Genomic DNA, 24,398 nt, shown 5'->3' with positions numbered 1-24,398 from the left:
CAGAAGCAATGAAATCAACATGTTAAAAAAAAAAATAAAAACCAAACCAACACAGAAAAAAAAACCCAGAAATATTTGATTGATTTGTGGATAATTCCCTTTCTTCCCCCTCCAAGACTCTTCCAAATCTTCACAATGACTGCTTTCTGAGGTTGCCAAAACATAAGTCATGAGTTGACCAAGTCCCTCATGAAGGACACATGTGGGGAAGTTTGMATGTTTTTGTTACATGAGGGAACTCATTGCCACAGAAAAGCTGCTCAGGCCAAAACMAGAAATGTGATCCAAAAAATGGATTAAATAAATTCACAAAGGATAGATCCCTCTGTCAAACCCCACAGGGTACCACCACCTTCTGCTCAGGAAGTCCCTGGAGTGGACTGAAAGGATCAGCCTGAGGAAGGATTGTGCTATCCATGACTTTCCACAGGCACCTGCTGCTATTCAGGACCCATCAGTGACACGTGACAAAGTGGAGATTTATTTCAAATGCTTTCCTGCTCTCCAAACTCAAAGTTTTGTGGGTTTTTTCATTCCTGAACCATTCCTGTCTCTCATCCAGCAAAAAATGAAAGGAGATGCACACTAAACMCCCAAGGCTGCCAGGACAGGTGTATGGTAACCTTGAGAGAAGCTCACATCACGTGTAAATCATCTGGATATTCTTCCTAAAACCCTGCTGCTGCAGAAATAAACAAAGCACAAACTCTCCCAGATGTGTGCTTCACGAGGGATTCTCAGTCAACGTATGATTTAGAGTTTGGCATCCTCAGAAAACACAAAACCATGATTCAAAGATGGAATGTAGATGTGGAATTGCTAAGGAGGGAGATAGAAAGGGTTTATTCATAGATTAGTCCAAACTCCTGTATTTGTAAGCTTTTTCACAGCTTCCAAATGTTGCATTGGGCAACTATCCTTCCTCTCACAGTAAGATTAAGGATGAGTGTCCAGATTCCCTTAATTTTCCGTAGCTGACAGCCAAGCAAAATTTCCTCTGAAAATCTTGCAGGGTGAGCAGTTGCATTTTTGTGCAACAAAAGAGGGAAAAGTAGGCTGCTCCACTGATTTCTGATTGCTCCACTGATTTCTGCTGGAGAAAGGTTTGCCACGCCAAGCAGCAAAGATCACCCCTACAAAAAGCAAATCTTCTACAGCTTATCATTAGAATCCTTCCTCCTTCACAGAGACACAGAGCACTGGGAAAATAAAGAAACAAAGCCTGTARCAACCAAAACTAAAGAAGATGGAAGAGAGTACATTGGCTGAAAGAAATTACCAATGTAACCTTCATCCCCAGGAAGAAACAAAACCTGCTCTAAGAGGGAAGARGAAGATGAAATCAGGAGAAAGCTAAGGACAAGCATTAAACACCAGTATGAATGAATATATCTCTATATATATCTGTATCTTCCACAGACATTTTGGCAACCTTGGCTAAATGATGATTTAGCCTGGCATCCATTCTTTCCAACTCATCTGCTTGTTCAAGGTGTCAGTTCCCCTGCACTGCCTACAGGAATATTTTGACGGAGGTGTCACCGAGGACTCACTGGCGCTGTTTTCACTCAGCATCATTGACATCTTCCCTTTGTTTCTGAATCTCCTCTTTTTCCAGCTGCATTTCTCTCTTTTTTTACCCTTTTTTCACAAGATGAGATCCTCCATCAGGGCCTTCTGGAGATGCTGGCAAGTGAACACCACTSTAAAGTTACAGAATTTCTCCCTTTCTCTGGCAGGTAGGCCCTTTCCTGGGACACACAAGATAAAATTGAGGGAGCACTCTGAGGAAGGCAGAGTCTGAAGCTTTCACTGTAAATAAAGACTTCCTACAGAGCCATGAAGGTCTCCCATGACACATGCATGGAGAGGAAAAATAAGAAGAGTTTCAGTAATTTTAGATAGGAGCCTTGTCACGCAGACTAAACACCGACCAAAGAGCAACCAAGGATAATAGGAGAGTGTAAATACATAAAGCCTTACATGTGGTCAGGAAACTGACATTTAATCCAAACTAATTAARTATGTTTTAAACAGTACATCAAAGACTTCTCAAATTCAAAGGTGGTGTCAGAAACAGAAGACAGGGAAAATAAACGAGACAGAAAAGTGGGAAAGAACAAAATGTGGGARTTTTGGTCTAGAAAAGTTTAGACTRCTCCAACAGAGAGGAAATAAAATCATCCAAATTTATTTGCTGGGAGAATGGTGCTAGGAAAAAGGGAAGGGTTGAGGAGCACTGGGAACTAGCAAACAGCATCCAAAAAGTCATCGTTCTGCACACCCACACGAGGTGAAGATTGGCTCTTTGAGCAATGAGGCAAAAGAGGCATTGTATGAAAAAAAMCGGTAACTTCTAGAACTTGCAACATAACCTCAGCCTAGCAGGAAGAGCCAGGCTCACAGTGAAATCATGCATTCAATGGGACCCAAGAGAATACTCAACCAAGGCAAAAAATAGCTGCTCCAGCTCATGAACCGCCCCTCCGGCACCCTCGGGACAAAAGGGAGCTCCACGAGCAACCTCAGTGGGGGAAACTGCTCAGAAATATCCTGATGAAATAAACTGCTCAGAAATATCCTGATTAAATAAATTACTCAGAAATACTCTGATGAAATACCCTGTGTGGTGCTGCCCTTTCCCCAGGGTGGTTCCCCACCACAGCAGCTCTTTTGGCTGGTTTGGAGGTGGGGCAGGGTGAGGAGCAGGTTCATTCTCCCTGAACRGCCAAATCTGTCCCTCTGCTGGGAGGAAACTCATCCTGAGGGCTGAATGCACAAAAATCTGAGCTGGGCCATCCAAGCTGACAGGCTGGAAGAAGGAGAGAACAAAACCTGTTCAACTTGGCAAGACTGGTRAGGAACAGAAAGTACCTGGGAAAATGAAAACTGCACAAAAGGGATTGCATGAGTAAAGCAGATGAGAGTAAGGAAAATTGAACCAGAAAAAAAAAAAAAATCAAGATTTCTTGGGCTCATAAAAAAATTTCTAAAGAGACAGACATATAAATGGAGAATTTTTATACCACAATGTTTCATACCTTTGGAAGTACATGGCAGRCAAGGGACAGGATGATGTAGCAGGCCTTTCCCAGTGGCTTCCAGCAGTTTCCCTTCAGCTCTATCCATGAGGTTTTAGTGCCTGGAACAGCTCTGCTGCAGTGAGAACTGGCTGCTCCCCGAGCACAAACAAGCTGCATTTCCAASCAGCAGGCAGTGCCCCTGTGAAGTCCATGGGACTACTCATGCATAGCAAACGCATCCCTAGGTGCTGGAAATGATGGATATAGAGATTTTCCAGCCTTGGCTGTACCACCAAGAAGTTAGCTGTGAATCACTGTTTTCCTGCTGCAGCACAGACAACTGCCCTTCCTTTGCTGTTTGCATTATTTGCTCCCAGGTCAGGATTGAAGCTCGAGTACCTGTGTTTTTTCTGCTCCTTCCAGCCCACCCTTCTTCCCTGAATAAGTGCTTCTGACAGCTCCTTAACTGCATCTGAAAGGACATTACACGAGCTGCAAGCAGCTGAGCCAGTTGAACAGCCTCATCCATCTTCTTCCTCACCTTTGTTTTGTTCCATCCCTTCATTTTTTAACCAGCAACTCTGTGCATCTTTTTTTAATTAAGTAAAATACCCATCATCTTTGCAATATTTTCTTTAGAATGTTTACTTTAATTTTGGCTTCCCCGCTTAATCTTTTTCACAAAGCCGTATGCATTTTTAAATCTTCCAAGGAAAATAATTACAAAGATAATCCAGCTGAGTGTAATCAAACTGCAGGGTTCTTTATTTTCCTGGCCTTTTAATTTAATTTCACATCCTGTGGTCTTAAAGAAATATTAGGATTATATCATCTTGTTATTGTTTAGATTACATGCCAGTAAAAATAAGGGGCAACCAATTCTCTTCTCACCCACTGCCACACAGAAAACTCATACAGAACACARAATATTTTCAAAATAAAGATCATGGGGAAGATCTCAGATGAACATGAGTTAGACCYCTATCTCCCATTTTTCTGTCCAGAACCTGTGTACATTTGGTTGGATTTGACTAATRTTACACAAGCACAGTAACTGATTTRATAAAACAACCTGCTTTYAATCTTTTTCAGTRCAAMAATACGGGTCCTGATRTGATTYTGYAGCTTTYCTTGGATCARTACAAACCAGAAGTCATTCACAGAGTGACACTGGTAGAAAACCAGTATGGGAGAAGAATCAGTCAGCCAAACAACAAAAACACAACTTCTGTCTCTACCCATGCAGAAGGACCCTGCCCCCATCCTGGCAGTCAGTTTTGGGGTTTGTGGGGACCATGCAGATGGACTCTGCCCCCATCCTAGCAGTCAGTTTTGGGGTTTGTGGAGATCACAGCACATCTGTAGTAACTCTGACTACACATCTGGGGCTTCAGACCCTTCAGGGCAAGCATCAAAGTCCTCAGCCCACAGGTCTTCACCCCTGAGTTGGGAAGAGACCATGAGGAGCTCTCAGCAAGCACAGCAGTACCTGGAAAGGGAGCTCATCTTCCAGAAAATCACACCAGATGCAACTGTGGAGTCTTTGCTGAGCATTTTTTCCAGTAGTAACACACTGTGCTGTCCACAGGTATAAAGGAAAAAGGAAGCAAGATCAGCCACCAAACAGGTAAAACTCAACCCCAGGGCCTAAAAGCACCAAAGTCAGAGCTGCTCAATTCCACTCAAGCTGTTTCTCCTTCAAAATGGGGCAGCACGTGGCCATCAAAAACTCTATGGGGACAAAGGCATGGACAGGTAGGGCCCATGTTGGGGTGACACCACGGCTAAGATTTTAATTCTGGAGCTGTTTATCACAAAGACACATGGGTTAGTTTGGTCCAAGGCTACTGCTCCAGTAACACTCAGCAGAGAATCWCTAAAACCACCTTTCTGGTGTTCTTGACAAAGTTCTCAGAATATTCTCAATTAACACAAAAACCGAAGATAGACAGAGTCATGAAGTTATGCCAATGTCTTGTRTAAGTACTGAAAATTCTTTCTTGAGTGGATAATTTCAGCAACACTGAGTTAAAACCTTCTCAGGAAAAGAACATACTGATAACAGAGACAGGCAGCCTCTTCCTAGATTTATTATTCTGCACTAGAGGAAAGCAATCCCATGAGATTAATGGAGCAGATGTAAGTAGTTCTACTCAAACCTCCATGGTTAACATTTGTACTAAAAGTTTTACTACATAATAGGTTCTCTGTGCTAATAACCTGGCTCACTACTAAATATTTCTTAAATGCCTGCAAACCCAACAARACAGATAGCAATCTGGCCATAACAGTTCCACAAAACAACACAGGAAGGGGCATGGTTCTCTCTCCAGTGAAAAAATCTGGATGGAAAAGCTCTTGGTTTCTCCAGCATTGCCACATCCCCAGAYCTGCTGGGGGTCCATGACCAGCCACAGAGAGAACCCCAGAGTGTCCACCCAGGACACAGCTACAGCTCTAAATTTCTTCTCTAAAAAGAAATTTTGAAGTGATTCAGACTACCACATTCTTTTCACAAAGGCCTGAAAAAAAATCCTGTTTTCTGAATTTYCTTAATTAAAATACAATGAAATGGTCTTGAGTCTTCTGGATACTTCTTTTTTCTCCAGAAAGAAATGGGTTTTGGCTGGAAAAGGAATCTAATTTTTTTTAACTACTGCTTAAAAGCACCCTGTTGGATCTGAAGCAACGGCTGATTCCATTCTCGAAATGCTTTTTTTTTGAAAGCTATTACAATGGAGAACTTCTCTTGAACTCTAAAAAGAAAACTAAACTGAGACACCACATGCAAGCTTCCTCTGCTCACAATGTTYTCCATACAAAGCATTTTGGTTTTACGTCAAGGGACAGAGGATAGGACCTCAGATTCTGCATTCAATACACTGGTTAATGAAGTTGCAATAACCATATTCTCCATGGAGTCTTGGCTGTCACTATAGCCACCTTCTTTYCTTCAAAATATGCTTTTCATTGTTCTCCTGCCCTTTTTCCAACTGCTCTGCAGCCAAGTTCTTGGAAAGCAAGCACGCTTCATGTTTAGGATTTATTGCTAGTCTTTTGCCAATAAGGACACACACAAATCTCTCCTGTGATCATCCTGCAAAAGCAAGCTAAAAATACAGCAATTTATGAACGGGGACATTTTGCATGTTATATGGCATCAGTGTGCAYGCATCAAAAAATTCTGGGAGTATAAAAGGTCGCCACTTTTGTCTAGGCCAATAGAAGGCTTTGCTTGGGTGCCATAAATAAGCTTATTTTAGAATTCCAGCCTACCTAAAAAGGGAAAAAAGGATTTGCATTGTGTTTGAGTGGTTGATGGGGTTTTTTTTCCTTTTATATGGTAAACTTTGCTCTTTAAAAACTCTGGGTTTGACAAAAAGCATAGTACATCTTCCAAACTGGCTGCTTTAAAACTAATGACTAAATTAGACATCACAGTTACCACTAAAATTTCAAAGTGGTGAGAACTGTCTGTTTGTACAAATTCATAGAAGATTTTGCAATTTCAGAGTCAAGTTGTATTYGTGTTTTGAAATGTGTTTCAGGTTGTCTGAGGAAGCTCCTGCCCACAGAAGCAGCAGGAAACATCAGGGAAGGCTGATCCTATGGCTAGGAAGRAATGGCCCATGAGGAAGAGTACTCAGGTGATCACCATGCTTTGGTCATGCTTTTCTGACCATATTGTTCATTTTTCACACAAACAGTTTAACCATCAGCTTCTTTGAAAGGTTTGTCTTTTATCAGCTTTTGCTTTTGACAGGCAAGAGTAGATTCAAGACTCTGGATATGATTTAAAGCTTCTCCAGATTAGGAAACGTTCAGTTCCTCTGGGATGTTGGGAGACTCAGTTCATGGTCTCTCCTGGCTCCTTGTTGCTGATGATGCCCACTGCCATAACCACCACAAATCRGGAAAATGAACTGGGATTTACTGCCCAACCTGGATTTGCTGCTGGCAGCGTGGGGCATCTCCAGTACTCGTGGCTGGATGATTCTGTGGCTCAGACACTATTGCTGAGAGTCAGGAATGGTGGTGAAAAGGAAGGTCAATGAAATGGCTTTAAACCAACRGAGGGCAGGGTTTGATGGGATTTTGGGARGAAATTCCTTCCCTGTGAGAGTGGGGAGGCCCTGGCACAGGGTGYCCAGAGAGTTTGTGGCTGCTCCTGGATCCCTGGAAATGTCCAAGGCCAGGACAGAASTTGSAGCACCCTGGGATAGGGGAGATGTCCCCACCCAAGGCAGGGCAGTGGAACTGGATGGGSTTTAAGGCCCCTTCCAACCCAAACCATTCTCKGATTCTATGAAGATMCAGATGRATGTTTTACCAYCTCRTAATCTGGGGTTCTTACTCAACCCAAAATGACAGCAATTGTTATTGTTTTGATTTTCTTTTTATGACTCTCATCTTTCTTGTCTTCCCTTCTCTGCTTATTCCTCTCCCCAGGCAATATTAGATCGTTCCCAAATACCTATTTGGTTCTTATAATTAAACCAGATGTATTTTCTATTCAGTCTGAAGAGGGATTAGCRATTTGTGAAATGGGACTTTGCATTCAAGAAATGAGAAATTATAGTTGAGGAAACGGCATAAATTTAGTCCTAATAAATAATGAATAGACTTTCGAATGCAATAAATCTCCATTCTTGCATGTTCAGACTGACAGACTTCTGAGTATAACAAGTAACTTACATGTAATTTTGTGTCAAAACCTTCATATTCTGCAAAAATATTAMAATTTCCTGAAATTTATTCTCTGCTCAAAATTATTCACTGAAATGCATTTTTGTATGTGAACCACATTTACTCTTTTTGTTGCTCTAATAAGATTACTCATGTATCACATGGCATCAGTTAATTCTGGGTGTGCTTCTCATTGTGATCACCAGGATTTAAGTGCAAGTATTTGTGTAATAGTTACAAAACTTGCCCCCTGGTATTGCAGCTAAAAAGCTCACTTTACATCAGTGGTRAAGGAAATTAAACAAGTGACTGGGGGCAGGGGGGAACTACCAAGGCCAGAGCAAAAGAGTTGCAGAACTTAGACCAATATTTGCTATAAAACATTTGTGGCACCCACTCAGCCCTGCTTCTGACTCCCTGAACGTCCTCACTGCTGGATTTCACATTGCAGCTCTACCTAAAGCTCTCCTTGAAATTCTCTCTGCTACAGTTGGGTAGTGGGTTTGTGCTCCCCTCACAATTCTGACAAAACTTCTGTCTTTACTAAGAGGCAGAGTGGATACCATTGTTTACCACTTTGCAGAGTGGATACCATCGTTTTTCTTCTTCTAACATTAGGCAGGCACCAAGCACCTCGTGATTGAGCTAAGACAGCTTTTACTTTTGACTTCACAAGTGGAAACACACAGGCACGTACTTGGCTTAGGCTACATGTTCACCCAGCTAAATCTATTGATGGAGTCTGCAGGACCTGGAACAACTTATTTTTAGACACCATAATCCTCAATATATTAACTTGCTCTTGGTCTTCCATATGCTGTCTGCCTTCTTCATCTGCAATGAAAACCATCTACATTACTCCCTACAAATTTTAAAACAATTTTACCAGCAGAAGCTTGAAACAATAACTAAAGTGTGGCAATCTATCTAATAAAGGAATAATACTTGTGGCTCTGAAGTCAGGTACATCATTTGCCCTTTGATCTTCATTTTAAAGAAATTTCATATCCCCTCCAAAAAGAAAAAGCTTTAAAAGTAAATTAGCAGCAGGCCTCCAAAAAATGTTGCTGGAGGTTCATACATGGTTTAAAGAACAGTTGGAATGTAGTTTGGAGGAAATATTGATACATTTCTGCCATTTGGATTATAGCTAACAGCTTCTTTATTCCAACTCTAACACAATAAAACAACTTGACTGTAACCATCTTCCTGAGAATGGTAGAAAAGGACCATAAAACTGAGCTGCACATTTAAAATTACTTGCAAAATATCGGCTCTCTGTAAACAACACACAATAACTGTAATTAATACCAGTCCTTTAAAGTATTCCTACAGTCTACTGAAATCTGAACCAGCATTGTATGACTGGTAGCAACAACTGCATCCCAAACAACATTAAAAATGACAACAGAAAATAAAAGATCTCCATCAGAAGTCAAAAAGTTGTAATTCAGTGATCTGCTGAATGGGGTAACACCTTTGCCCTTATTATTTGTAGAGCTTTTTTGGGAGGATCTCAGGACTTTACTCTTTAGCTAAGCCTCAAAAGTTCAACAGCCTGTGAGTTATATAAACACTATTTTACAATTTGAGTTATTTTCCCAGCAAAAAGATCGCTTCRGGGGAGGACTATTTGAATGATCTCTCTTACAAAATGAACGCTGCTTTACTCGTACTTSCACAGCTTCAGAGTGACCGAAGCTGAAGCCCACCCAAGCGGTGCCAGCCCCGCTCGCAGGCAGCTCCAGCGCTTTGGAGACGGCGGAAAACAGGCTGCAGGTTGTACCGCACCTAAAAACGCCTGGACCAGCAAGTGCTTTCAGGGAACAAACTCTGAGCAAGGGCTTGGAAAAATGCCTTATTTTAAGCAACAAGCAAGTAAATAAACACAAACATAAAAAAAAWGGGTTGGAGCAGACAGAAGGCGATCGCGTCTTGGCAGCGATGCCGCAACCGTAAGACGTGTTGCTTTATGCGTGGCGCTCCCGCTCCAGCCGGAGGGATGCTCCGGGGCGGACGGGGGTTCCGCGGGGAGCCCCGAGCCCCCGGGCCCGCCGTGCCCAGCGCCCGGCTCCGCGCCCCGCAGCCGTGGGAGGATTTCCGCCCGCGCGGGGAGAGCAAACCGCGTCCGYTCCCGACGGGGGGAAAGCGAGCCCCGCGATCCGCCGGTGGCTGCCGGGGCTCGGCTTTCGAGTGCTCAGGGTCGGGACGGGGATGTTGCCGGCAGCCCCCCGTCGCAGCCGGCAGCCCAGCGTGTTTTCAGGGAGCCGAGCGGCGGCGGCTCCGGCATCGCCCGGAGCATCCCCGGTGCCCGAGCGCGGCGGCGGCCGCGGTGGACAGGACCCGCTCGGAGACCCCCGCGCCACCCGCGGGCTCGGGGCTGAGCCCCCAGCGCCTCTGTCCGGCTCCGCACGGGGACAAACACGCTCTCAACAATGGGCATGTTTGCAGCAACATGATCTCACCTAATAACGCCGAATAAGGCAATGACTGTACGGGGAAGCGATACGATCCTGCCGGTCTCACCACACGGCGCGGAAAGCTATTTGCAGATTTGCTAAGCCCTTTTGAATGAATGCATCTGCAGCTGACCTTTAACAATAGACGCTGAAATAGCACAATCTGTGGGACCAGATTTGAGGGGGGGAGGCGGGAAGGGGGAAGGAAGAGATGGGTGAATATTGTAATCTCTGCAATCTCATTCACTTCCTTTCCCAAACCCCCGCGCACAGGGAAAAACAGAGGTATTTTCCTTTTCACCGGGGCTCCGTCTCAAACAAGCCGTTTCCAACGCCGGCACAGCCACATGGCACCCCGACAGCCGCCGCCGGCGGGACCGGCGCGCATCCCCGCCGGTGCCCGCCCGCATCCCGCGGGCATCGCTCCGCGGAGGGGCGACTGCGACAAGGATGCTCCAGCCCCCTCTCCCCTCCCGCCGCTCTCTCACCTTCCCTGGCTTTCARCAAAACGGTGTTGGCAACGATGTTTTCCAGCTCCATTGACGAGCTCGGGCAGCGCAGGCAGCGGCACTGCAGCAGGACGTCACTCCGAGGTGCGGAGTCTCCGGGCGACCACCCGCCTCCTGCCCCTAGCGCGCTGTCCCCCCGCGCATCATCCCCGCCTGCCTGCCCGCTCCCCCGCGCTCCCCGGGCGGAGGCGGCGCTCCCCGCACTGCCTGCTCCGCCGCGCCCCGCTACTCCATCCTCCGCCCCGCCGGCTCCCCCGGTGGTTTGAGGGCTCGGGCGCTCCTGCCTCCCTCCCCCGGGGGTGTGGCACCGCGGAGCGGCCCCGCAGCCCCGCGCAGGCGCCGGCCCCGCCGGGCTGGGCACGCCGGGACGTGTAGTCCTGGGGCGGCCCCGCCGCACCTGGCGCCGGCTCCGGAGGCGCACGGAGTCCCCGGGGAGGGACAGCCACTGCCCGCATCGGGGAGGGGGAGAGCATGGGCAGGGGCACGGGCAGGGGCCGGTCGGAGTGTCCCGGGCGGCGGGGATGGGTGTTGGTGCGGGGCGATACGCGGGGCTCCCGCGGTCCCGGCCCCGGCGCAGCCCTGGAGCCGCGCTCCATCCCGCGGCGGCGGCCCGGGGCTCCCCTTGCYCTGCCCGCCGTCCCCAGGGCTCCCCGGGCGGCTCTTCGTGCTCGTCACCGCTCCGCAGGTGCCTACACCCGTGGGAAGGGGTCGCCGACACCCGGCAGACTTCTTCCCCCACCGCCCTTCTCCTCGAGCCGGGGCTTCTCGCCCCTTCTAATTTCTCGGGATCTCAAAAGTCCCCTAAGGAAGAACCCGAGGGAATCCCATCTCTTCTGCCACACCGTCGTTTTCACCCTTGTAAGAAGCTGTGTGAGGCATCAGCCACTTGTGGAAAGTTTGTGAATTTTAAGTGCTGGGKTACAACATAAACTCTTCCTCTGTCTGCATAGGACAGATGCTCATGTCAGCATGATTCTGATTTTCCTAGCAACGGGGTAGATCGATTCAAGAGGTCAAGCAATGAAAGAGGAATAAAAACGACCCATTACTCCCACTGACACTCTTCCCCCATCTGTATTTGCATTGATTAAATCCACATGAAGCAAATCAAATTAACGTGCACCTTCTTGTAAGTGGAGCACAGACACTGTTTTTTTCTCTTTTTTTTTTTTATTGTATCAATTTATTTCTTACCACAGCCACACAGAAATGACCTGCAACAGCAGAGCARGCTTGCAGACTGCCTAGAACACACTTTCTGAACATAGGAAATAAATGAGAAATGCATTTAATGAATAATACCTYGGGGGCAAAATTGCTACAATAAATGCCTTTTGTACCTGATTAAGTGTCAAAGGTTTGACCTTTGAAAGTTATTGTGCGTAGCAGGTGGCACTGCTATATACAATCTTCCACAGCCTCTCTCCTGTAGCTTCAGAAAAAYATTCAGCCTCCGGAGCCATTCCATGTTGTGGTTACTTTCTTTGTAATACCAAGTTCTGTACAGCAGCAGTTGTGTCTGTAAGTACCGGAAGATTTTTCTCTGATTAAATAATTCTTGAGGGAGAAATTGCTTCCTGGAAACCMGAGCCTTAGCGCAGAGATGAGGCTCCTAAGGATCATCTGCCCTGCTTGTTGTTTGAACTCTTCYTTGCAAGCACTGATGTAAACAGAGMAGATKGTGCTCAGTTCTAAGTGCATTTCACATCCCTGCCCAGCCTCCCACTAATGGTCATCATAAGACAATGCCAACATCACAGCAKGGCTGATGGTGGAAAGCACAACTTTTATTATACAGGAAGTTTGATAATGCTTCATGCAAMTCCTCTCCCTAAAGGAGAAATGAAGTCACATATCTAAGTGCCCATTTTATGGAGCACCACTCACCGCAGCAGCAGTGGGTATTGCTGTGTCTGCTACATCTCAGGATAAGGCTGTTCAGTGGGGAGGGATTTACCTTCATGGGAGACACCACAGAGAGCCCTGACTGAGTTTGGTGAATTATTTCCACAGAGATGCCTCAATGAAGTCGGCAGATCCTGATGGTGTAAGGTTTGAGTTGCACTGGAAATCAGCACAYGCACCCAGCAGCTCTACTGCTCCTCTTTTATCTAAAATCTGTGTGTACTTCTAGATATGTGGAGTCACCCACAGTGTTGTCCTGTGGGACAAAAGTATGACTCCAGCATGCTGATGTTGTCCTGTATACTTTCAAATATTTAATTCTTGAAAGGGCAAACACATTTATCAGAAGAGTTACGACAGAGTAACTCTGGAGTTCAGAAATCCCACGGAGCTACCTAGTGTTCATGAGCGGCGCAGCTCCGACGCGCTCCACGATCCTGGCAACCAAAGGCACACTCACCCAGCTCCCAGAGAACAGGAACAGACACCAGCAGCATGTGTGCTGCTGCCACAGAGGGTATTCCAGCTCAGCTGCCTTGGAGGGGACCAGAAACAGCCAAACTCAGATGTGGCTGAGTGCAGGGAGTGGGGATCTGAGCTCTGCTGCCGGGCTGCTGAGGGTCTGCAGTGATATGTGTGTCTGAGTTACACATCTACATGGAGAGCAGCGATTCTGACTCCTTGCTCTTGGGAAGAGCAATGGAGAGGGTTTTCTTCATGATTCTTATGTTAACAAAATAAAACTTGTTTCTTATAAATTGAGTCAATATGGTATGCTAGGACATGCAAGGATGTGTGTTCACTAGCACTCCCTAGTGCTACYTTGAAAAACAAAATCAAAATTTTTAGTCCTCACTGCATCTCTCTTTTTTTACTGCATTTTTTAAGCCTGAATACACCCTTGATATATGACACAGGCCTGAGATGGATGGCCCCTTTCATGGATGTGACTCCCTCTGTGTTGCCAGAGCAAGGGCCAATGCACAGACTTGTCTGGAAGTCCCTCAGTTGGCTTTTGTAAAACCCACTGCAGCATTTGGACTCTTACCTCATSAGCGCTTCACAGCTGTCAGTATCTTCATTCTTGTGTTACCTGGAACAACTGCTTCACAAAACCAACAAAAAAATTAGGAAGAGGTAGGTTTATCTATATCCACTTTCTCTTGTGATGATGCAGTCCTTTAATTTCAAGCTATGTCCAGACCTGATTTAATGGAACAGTCAGTTTCTCTGTGAGTAAGGGAGAAGGAAACAGGAGACCTGTAAATCTGTTCCACTGCTTATCTGATTCTATTCAGTCTGGTAAAACAGTGCTGAAATGCATGGACTCAAAGACAGGATGGCAGGGAAGGAACACAGGTCCCTTTTGCTGGCCTAAAGATCCTGCTTCAACACTTGATGGAGAAAAAGGAAAATTTAGTCTGAATCATATGCAGAAGCAGTCAATATTGGAAGGGGGGAAAAAAGGACAGACAACCAAAAAAACATTCATATTCTGAAAAATRTGCTTTCTAAGGTGCCTAATGTGTTTGGCCGTTCTGCTTTTTAAATTAAATTTTAGGAGAGGCTCCTAAAAACCTAAAAGTGCTGAACATCAGGGAAAAGCAGGGCTGGCAGCCATCTTTCCTCCATGGGAAGAGCGAGGTTTGCAAATGAAACGCCAACACCAAGCGAGACCCAAATGCATCAGTGTAATAGGAAGAGGGAAGCAGCAAGGCACAGTGTGATATTCTGAGCCACTCTGAGATGAGTCATCGGCAGGGTGGGCTCGCCCATCTCCAGCCAGAAACACAGCARCAACACACCCAGCCTCTCCTGCCACCAGAGAAAAACCAGAGAAAAACCGCTCGGCCTCTGCACCTCCAAATGTCAGGGTGAGACCCCCCGTGAACCAGATGTCAGAAAGGCTGTTGCCTTTACTTATCAATTGGAAACATATCCTAAGAGCAGCTATCTCCTAATCCTTGTTATAGCACTCAATTAATGCAGTACAGCTCGTTCATGATTAGCTCTAASCTGGGTTGTGCTTGGAATTGCGTCTTAAACTCACTGCTACAAACGGGCAAATTCTTCCTCCTCCTGCTGAGCTTGGCTATCAGCAGGTGGGAGCACACAGGCCTGTGAGAGCATTTGCAGGCAGCTGGAATATTTTCCAGCGCCCCGTGTGCAAGGACAGAGGCTGCCATCTACCAACAGTCACGGGGTGATGCATTGTGGTGCCTAAGCCAAACTTTTTGCTTTGGTTTAGATAAAAATGTTTACGCCTCTGTTGGTTTTTTTCCATTTCCCAGCCTSTTTTTCAGTTATCTGTTTCCTCAAGGTGGAGGACAAATGACTGTTACAGCATTTGAACACACGGAATGAAGTAACCTTCKAGAAGAYATWCAGATTTTCTTTTTAAATAAGCAGACATACATATTCCATACTCAGCACAGAATTTGCCATTCACTGATCCACAGCAGCAGCTCTGATTTGGGATTTGCTTATCCCTTTCATCAAGTTTAGAGAGAAATATTGTCATGTAAATGATGATCTTTCAAAGAGCTCTTTAAAATCTAACTCTTAGAAAACAATAATGGAAACAACACACAAGCATTATCTACTACTTTTTATCAAACGATCTTGAAGTTTTTGACCAGAAAGACAYAGTTAATTATTTCCAGGCAGGAAAAGAGAGGCACAAAATGGGGGCAGGCAGAAAAGTATCCTAATCAAAAAGAACATCTATGTCTCCCATTATCTATTCAAGTACCTTACACACTACTCTGCACCTTGKATATTAGTTTCTCCTTAAAGAAAATCCCTGGAAAGTCTTTCAACAGCTTCCAATGTCTCATTTAAAATCAGGCTTAAAGACAGCARAGGAGACAAGCAACAAGGTTTGGAAAAAGATGTGCATATAGTAGATTTATTTTGAGCTTTGCATGTCAATAAGAACCAGGTTTACCAGCTGCTCTAGCCTGTGCCAGAGCTGACGGAAAAGGAACAACTTTTATCAGGTGCACTTTGGCAGTGACAAGGTCCATCTTCAGATTGCAGAGATGCTCAGCAAAAATGGAAAATACCCCCTGTTAAATGACAGTAGTTCAAGCTTTTTCACAGAGGTCTGAGAAGCTGAGTTATACTGCCGCCATAACAAAGCATGAGCAATATTTCCCCACCTGCAAGCCAAGAGTTTAAACAAAAGAGTTTTAAACAAATATAACTTTCCGGGGAGGGGGGAAGGACATTGGTTTAGAATACATCAACTTAGAAGTTGTGAATAATCATCTGTGGATGAGACAGCCATCCTCAGGAAATCCGAGCAACAGCCCTTTTCTGGCTGCCATAATGCACTCCCAGAGCTGAGGGAAAGGAACCCAGCCACCCCTGGGCACACAATTTGCTGTCCAGGAGAGTCACAATTCTCCACAGCCGCTCCTCCCCTCTCCAAATGCAAGGCTGCAGACCAGGGCACAGCTCATCCACACTCCATCTGACATACTTCCTAATGTACAAATAGTTTACTTACTTCCACTTTCATGTTTTGAGGGATTTTTAAGMAAGAATGCCCATTTTTGGCAACCGACATGCAAATAATCTGAGTAGCTCTGCCAGACAATCCACCTTGCTTAGCCAGTGACCTTCCAAGCCGAGTCCCCATCCAGCTGACCCTTTCCAGCAGCCCTGGTTCATCAGCAAGGGTCAAAACTGAGCTTCTCTCTCACAGTGAAGTTCTTTAACTCAGATCCTGGTCATTTATTGACCCCACACTGTGCCTGTGCACTCAGAGCTTGTTAAGAGGTGTTGAGCATGAAGAGAACAGCCTCAAAATCCAAAGCAGCAGTGATGTCTGTTTGAATTCAAGGAAATGGTGCGTGCAGGAAGCAGTTATAGTACTATGCAGGTGAACCCCATTCTGGGGTATCTGTATCTGTATCTGTAGGGTTCACATTTTCTTCTCTCTTATCTCCCTCTAAGAACATCTCATTTCTCATACCCTTGTGCAGAACACCTCCATCTTCATCATTTCCTTTTGGGCACCTCCATCTTCATCACAAGCCCAGCCAGCCAYGCAGTATCTCTGTGCATGTATGAGTAGATAACATTATTTTGGAAGCTCTGCTGGGAGTTACTTGTTTGATTATTTATCTTTTTTTTTGAGAAGATTATCAGAGCCACATTTCCAGCTGTCATTGGCTACATCTGGATTAATAAATTCATGARTGGAACAGAAAGGTGCCAGTGACTGAAACTGGCCATGATGTCAAATGCTCAGAAAGGCACACTTCTGGACAACACCAACTAAACCTGCCCCAAACAATTCCTGGACATGGCAGAGATTTAATACCAGCTAGTTATCAACTCTAATGGGCAGATTGAACACAAGCCTCCCTCTTTTGAAGGCTCRGAGAGTTCACTATTACAGAGGTGAMTGGACCATGCAGATGGATCAGTACCAGGAATAAGTTCGGAAGTGTAGGTTTAGCATTAATTGAGCTCATCCTAGGGGTAGCTGACATTGGTTTTGGCCCCAGATGTTGATGGCTGAGCTTATCCTGGCTAGCAGAGCCTCTCATTCAAAAGGTCCACCCTTTCTAAAATGTTGTGGATATTAATAAAGATATGAAACCAGAAGTTACTGAAACCCAGAAGAGAAACTGGGTTCAACTTGGTTTAACTGTTTAGGTGAAGGAACACACAGAAAGAAGCTAGGAGCTCTGAAGATGGTGGAGGGCCTTGATTCTGCAACTATAATCCGAGTGAGCTCAATAAAGGCAGAGCCARCTGTGTGTCTGGAAGGTTTCTGAGCACAAGCCGGTCTGTTGGGCACACACCAAACCCAGTCCCAAGCAAACACCGCTCATCCCTGCGAGGCTGGGGCTCAACGCCGGGGACACCTGGGCCTGCTGAGTGCTGTGGCCAGTTCTGGGCCACTCCGTTCTGGAAGGACATCGAGGGGCTGGAGTAAGTCCAGAGAAGGGAACGGAGCTGGGAAGTGTTTAGAGCACAAATCTGTGAGGGAGCTGGGAAGTGTTTAGAGCACAAATCTGTGAGGGAGCTGGGGGTGTTTGGCCTGAGGAGGCTCAGGGGGACCTGCTCGTTCGCCACAATTCCCTGACAGGAGGGGTCAGGAGGGGCTCTGCTCTCAGGGAACAAACGACACAAGAGGACATAGCGTCAAGCTGCGCATGAGGAGGTTTAATTAGGAAGAGTTTTTTAACAGAAAGGGTGAKTAAACATTGGAATGCCCAGCAAGGTGGTGGAGTCACTGTCACTGGAGATGTTGAAGGAAGGACTGGCACGGTGCTCTTCGGCCATAGGTCGGACTCTATGGTCCCAGAAGCCTTTTCCACCCCGATCGATTCGGCGATTGTGCGATTCCTGTGCGTCCCCGCCCCGCTCCGCCCCGCTCCGCTCCGCCCCGCCCGCCGCTCGACATGGCCGCGCTGGGGAGGCTGCTGCGCGCCGCGGTGAGTGAGGGACCGCCCGCGGGCTGCCCTGTCCGGCCGCCGCCCTCACCCTCCCTGACCCTCCCTGACCCTCCCTGTCCCCGCAGGTGCCCGTGGCTGCCGCCGCCGGGAGGAGGGGGACGGCACAGCCCCCGCTCTGCGCCCGCCGGCCCTTCAGCCTGGGTAAGTGCGGGAGGCCGGGCGGGCGGGGAACGCGGCCCCGGAGCGCCCCGGGCCCGGCCCGCAGCTCTGCTTTCTCCCCTGCGCAGGATCCGCGCGGCTCGCCCCCGCCGTCACCCAGCACGCCCCGTTCTTCAAGGGAACGGCCGTCGTTAACGGAGARTTCAAGGAGCTGAGCCTGGATGATTTCAAGGGCAAATACCTGGTTCTGTTCTTCTACCCCCTGGACTTGTGAGTGCGGGTTTCTCCCCTTGCCGATGGGCCTCCTGCCCTGATGAAGGTCATCACAAACCTTGCTGGTTTTGCACGATTTGGGCCGGTCTTGCAAGGCAGATGTGCCTGTTTCTAGAGCGTGAGTGATAAGATTTGGGGCACGTGGCCGTTGTGTGTTAAAGCAGTGGGTAGGGTGGCTGGAGAGCATCTTCTAGCTGCAGGGACTGCCTGAGGAGCTGTATGTGGTTCCTGGTACAGTCAGATCACAGAAGTGAGGACATTGTTTTGCAGTCTGGGGCTGCCTTGGAGACTGTCCTTGAAGCACCAGGGCCAGCAGAACTGCAGCTGCACAGCTTCAAGGCAAAACATGACAGGATGGGGTTCAGTGTGTCCAGAAGACTTGAATCACCAAGACCATCCTCGTTCATGTGGACACATGGAGGAGGGTTTAACCTGCAGTCCTCTTTGCTATCGATTCCAAAAATTATCTGTSTGGAGAGTCTCTAGCAGAGACAGCTTCTCTGTCTTTATAAACATTTTATCATCTCTCTGTCTAGAACTGAGAGATGATAACTGGTGTGCCAGCTGCTTAGCTATGACTGAGATGGAAACTTACSTTGAGCAGGAAACATGGTTAAAAATATCAAGCTAAAGAAAACGCTTTGCTGCATTAATGCATAGAAACAGACCTGAGAGYCTTTTCTAGAGAAGTTGGCAGTTATTACAGCCTGATCTCTCTTCCCACCAGCACCTTTGTCTGCCCCACGGAAATTGTGGCTTTCAGCGACAAAGCAAATGAATTTCGTGACGCGAACTGTGATGTGGTGGCAGTTTCAGTGGATTCTCATTTTTGCCATCTGGCCTGGATAAATACACCACGAAAGGTATGAATTGAGTACCTTTTGCGGGCTTTCTTTGTTGGTTTGGTTTGGTTTGGTTTGGTTTCTTCTCACAAGAGCTCTAGAGAAGAGGAGTTGAATAAGTGATTGTGCCAACACTGATTCTTAATAGGTTTCCTAAAGTGGTATATGTTCAACTTCTACATTTGGAGACATAATTCTGACATCTGTCTTTTGTTTTCCTTCTCTTTTCTTAATTATTTGGGTTTTTTTAAATTGTTTTGCTATGTTGATAGTCTTGTTGATAACATTATATCCTTCCACCTTTATCTCAGAAGACAAATGCTCAGTTTTTGTGTCACTGTCCTGTGACAGCTGATAAGGCACAGAAACTATCTCAGAAAATGAACAGCAGCTGTCCAGTCATTACTGTTAACAACTTAACAGTGGTGGCTTCAGGATGGAAGCGGAAGAATCAGCAGCTTACTGGARCACTGCTATCATTGATTCTCACATGTTGAAAGGGTTCCACTCTTGCAGTACAGATAGAGGTTTTTGGCTTTCTTTAGGGAAAGAAAGTGGTAAAGACAGCCTTTTAGTGGAGAGGAGCCTCTTCCAGATGTATATAAAAATAYGTGCTGTTGATCACATAAAGCATCTCCCTAGTTTAGGTGATTGTAGAGCCACAAGTGTCCCAGGAAGGTGCAGAACCATCTGTGCCATCAGTCCCAGCCTGTGTGGACAGCAGTGTGCAGTAGTGSTGCCTGCTGGGTGCCTTCTGGCACCATTGGAACATGCAGGGGAGGGAGGAGAGTTTGCTGCATTTAATACACCTTGGCCAAGCCTATTGGGAGTGTTTATTTTCTGTGTGCTTTGTTCAAAGCTCTGCAGTGTGACTGAGGCCTGAYTTCACAGCTTTATCCAGGTGTTCAGGGCATGTCATTTGTGCATATAACATATTACAGATGCACAGAGTATTCTGAGTTGGAAGGAGCCTACAAGGATTATCGAGTCCTACTCAAAACATCCTGCACAGGGTGGAAAGAATTCCCTGGRGGCACAGGCAGGAAACTGAAACCCAGAGAAGCTGAAGCCTTGGTTTCTCCCTGTGTAGGGAACTCTGCTRCAGACAAGTGTTTGCAGGATCAGGGTCTGAGTGGCTGAGATTACACAGCGATTCACTGATGATGCCAGGAATAGCAAAGCTAACAAACTCCAGCCTTGTTTCAAGGTTAGAGAGCTTATCTCTCTTGCAGTCTCAGTATGTGGCAAAACTAAAAGAAATTTTGCTTGACTCTTCAAATAATATTTAAGTTTATTTGTGAGAGGCAAAAAAAAAAGATACATGTACTGAATAGAGCAGCAGAACACTGACGTATCTAGAGTGCTGGTAGAAGCACTATTTAGAATAAGAATTTTTAAGGTTGGAAAAGACCTCTAGGATCATGAAGTCCAACTCTGCCACCACCACCATGTCCTCCAGTGCCACAAACCACATTTTTTCCCATGCCCTGGAAGCCTGTTCCAATGGCTGACAATCCTTTCTGTGAAGAAATTTTTCATATCTGATGTAAACTTCGCCTGGTGCAATTTGAGGCTATTTCCTCTTGTCCTGTCCCTTGTTAGCTGGGAGAAGAGGCTTATCCCACCTGGCTACCACCCACTTTTAGGCAGTTGTAGAGAGTGGTAAGGCCACCCCTGAGCCTCCTTTTCTCCAGGCTAAATAACCTCAGCTCCCTCACTTGTTCCTCATCAGACATGTGCTCCAAAGTTCGCTTGTTCACAGTTTGTTTTCCTTTCCCTCCTCACCATGTTCATCCTATTAAATTCTGAACACTTAAATATGCAATAGAAATTTTTCTATTCAAAGCTCCTGRGTAGGGTACAAAGGAAGTTTTTTCTAGAAATTTATGGCTGTTGCCATTGCTAGCCTTTTAGGACCAAAATAAAYAATTCTAAAATGCTCAGTGCAAAAGTAGTTATCTCTGTCCAAAGAACCAAATGTTCCTGACTACTTCAAAACAAATAAACCTAATCTACACACACATTTGGTTCCTTTCATGGAGCAAATGGCATGGTTTGTTTTGTTGTTACTATAACCTCAAGAGCATGGAATCCAGCAACTCAGGAAGGATAATTCCTGCATTTTGTAACCAAGTGGAATCTTTCTCTGTTCTCTAGAGYGGCGGCTTGGGCAAAATGAATATTCCAGTTCTGTCAGACCTCACAAAACAGATTTCCCGTGATTATGGGGTGCTKCTGGAAGGACCTGGCATAGCACTAAGGTAAGGCATTACTGCTGATGGCTTTGCTGTGACACAGCCCAGTCTAACCAACAAAAGCTACACAGTCCCCTCCTGTGGGGAAATGGCATCAAGTGAAGACTCTGGGATGCCATTTCTGCTGCAGGATGGCTGGATCCCACCCTAGGAAAAGGGTTCCCAGCCTCTGACAATGTGTGCATGGGAAAGCCACTTCTGCCCTGAGATGGGGAGAATTCCATGTCACTAAGGAAAATGAGTAGCRTGGAAGAGCAATTTCTGATACTTTTTTTCAATAATAGTCTTTAAGAAACAGTRGATTGGGTAGGAGTCTTTTGGAGACCTTCAGTTCTTGATCTTTTTGGATCAGGAATTTTTGGCGTTTGTTTACTGACAGATTAAGTTAATTAGTATGGTAAGAYTGAGACTTTGGTTTTTACAAATATTTGTGTGCAACAGGACTTAATTTAGTAGCATAATGCATAAGCATCTCTTCACTCAGATTTGGTCAAAAAGACATGGGAAGGATGCCAGCTTTCAGTTTTGAAGTACAAGGTGGAACTGTGAGCTCTGCCTTTGCTGAATGTGCCTCAATTGAATAGTCTCTATGCATGCTTTGTAATTTCATAGCACCATAGCAGTTGATCACTTTATTAAGAAATAAACAAGATCCCAAATGCTGTAGTGCTGCTCCTGGCTGATCCRTGCACCTAGGAATAACCACCTCGCTGAAATTGTTCATCCAGTTCCTTGTGTTTGCCTTAGAACATGGTTTGCCTTCCCTAAATTCCTGCTCCATTCCAGAGGTCTGTTCATCATCGATCCAAACGGGATCATCAAGCACCTGAGCATCAATGACCTGCCCGTGGGGCGCAGCGTGGAGGAGACTCTGCGCCTGGTGAAGGCTTTCCAGTTCGTGGAGACACATGGAGAGGTGTGCCCAGCCAACTGGACTCCAAACTCCCCAACAGTGAGTGCCTGCTCCTTACTAAATATCATCTTCCTAAATATAGAACTGGCCTAGTTGTGCCTGTCTGGAGGGCTGGGATCCACTCTGATGTGAGGTGCTTGATGAATATGTACCCGAGGCTTGTATCGCTTGGACCAATCTTGGTCTGATACTAAATGTGGGATTTCTGTGAAGAAAGTCACTGGTTTCCTTTTAGGAGATGCAAATTGTGTTTAAAAGTCCAGATTTGACTTGCACTCTCCACTAACMGAGTTCAGATTTTTAACATATTCAATGCTTTGTAAATTAACAGAAAAATGTGTTATATACTTAAAATTTTCAGTTAGCAGTTGTATATGATCTAGGCTTTTGTCTCTCAAACCAAGTGCAGAAACAGAAATAGATTATGGTTTTTATAAAGTATGTATGGATTTTCTTGTATAAAGTGTCAAATCTGTATTTTTTTTGTCTTGCCTGTAGCATGTAATAACTAAACTTTYTTTTCTTGACAGATCAAACCAAGCCCAGAAGGTTCTAAAGAATATTTTGCAAAAGTGAATAAATAAACATTCAAATATTTGGACRAAACTCTTAGTTACCACACACTGAAGACATTAGGAAAACAGCTGTGATTGTAAAAATTAATAATAAAAATAAAAGCTCTYGTTTTCTCATGTTTAAGGAGAAATTAAATGCTGAAATATTTACTGACTCCCTTGTCTTGCTTTAAAAAGGAGGGTAAAAACTAAGGCTTTTCCCCATCTTCTGCAACTTTGGTTTCATGGATTTGTGTGACCACTAATCATCATCCTGAATGTGATGAGTACACAAGTTACAGTTGTCTTCCACTGGCTTTTCCCTCTTCCTTAACAAGTTTTGGATCAGAAAATACCCTGCATTTTCTTTTCTCACAAAACATTAAATTCTGTTAAAAAAAAAGTTTGAAACAATATGGACAAGATGATAGAATTTTGATACATGTTTTGTTTATAAGGAATTTTGCAGAGGAAGAGATGAATGTAACAAAATAGTTTTAAAATATATTGCTTTTGTGTGTAAGTGCTCTAAAACATGAAATGAATGTAAATATGTGCCATTTAAAAAAAATGCAGCTACTCAGGAGCACTAACAAGCATGAATTTTAATTCTGTTTGGGGGATGGTAAAAACTTGAACCCCCATAGTGCACTTATTGGAGCTTAATGGCACGTTTTCTGTCAGTTGAATTTGCTTCACTCTTGTACTGCTTGAAACTGATGTAGCATCTCTTTAGCTATAATAAAATAATCTTAACATGGACTAGCAGCAGGTGTGGTGCTTTGCTTTTCTTTTCTTTCCCTTTCCCCCTAAGCCCTGTTTCTGTGTTTTGAAGGTGTTGGTTGTGTTGTTTTGTCTCAGCAGCTCCATCCCGCACCTTTGTTCACGGCTGCCACAGCCTGTGGGGAGCAGGACAGGGACACAGAGCCGTGGGGGTGCTGCTGGAAGGCTGCAAAACTCAGTACAACATTCTGAATTCCTGTTTTTAATTTTCTGTCCCTTTGAGCAGGGAAACACAAGGGAACCGCCTTGGCAAGGTGGCCGAGTCCTAAACCAGCTTTATGATGGGGATCAGTGCTTGAATGTAACAAGGGATTTAAAAATCAGACTGATGTGCCATGCCTGTTCATTCTCCAGGTCCCAGTACTTGCAGATCTTTCCGATCCAAGTTTTTCGTGAAATGTAACCATGGAATTTTTCTAATACACCTGCTATTTGCCGCACCTCGAGTGGCCACTTTGTGCCTGCGAGACCGCGGGGCCGCGACACCCCGACCTTAACCTGGCACCTGCCCTGTCCTTCAGAGGCTGCGACACCCCGACCTTCACCTGCCCTGTCCTCCAGGGGCGGCGACACCCCGACATTCACCTGCCCTGTCCTTCAGGGACCGCGACACCCCGACATTC

The 24,398-nt window shown here is 45.6% G+C and overlaps 1 protein-coding gene across 1 annotated transcript; it reads left to right on the top strand.

Moving 5' to 3' along the window:
* The first annotated feature begins 17,973 nt into the window (after positions 1 to 17,973).
* On the top strand, positions 17,974 to 23,161 carry PRDX3 (peroxiredoxin 3). The gene is made up of 7 exons (XM_057381653.1): positions 17,974 to 18,035; positions 18,122 to 18,197; positions 18,284 to 18,425; positions 19,156 to 19,291; positions 21,428 to 21,531; positions 22,312 to 22,477; positions 22,969 to 23,161. The coding sequence occupies exons 1-7, from the start codon at positions 18,003 to 18,005 to the stop codon at positions 23,020 to 23,022; spliced, it is 711 nt and encodes a 236-aa protein (XP_057237636.1). The 5' UTR covers positions 17,974 to 18,002; the 3' UTR covers positions 23,023 to 23,161.
* The last annotated feature ends 1,237 nt before the right edge of the window (positions 23,162 to 24,398 follow it).

This window comes from Malurus melanocephalus, unplaced genomic scaffold (genome assembly GCF_030028575.1).
Source record: "Malurus melanocephalus ecotype Western Australia unplaced genomic scaffold, MMel_1.1 scaffold_519, whole genome shotgun sequence".
Lineage (NCBI taxonomy): Eukaryota > Metazoa > Chordata > Aves > Passeriformes > Maluridae > Malurus > Malurus melanocephalus.
Note: the sequence above shows the minus strand (reverse complement) of the source record. Positions and strands in the feature narration are given on the sequence as shown.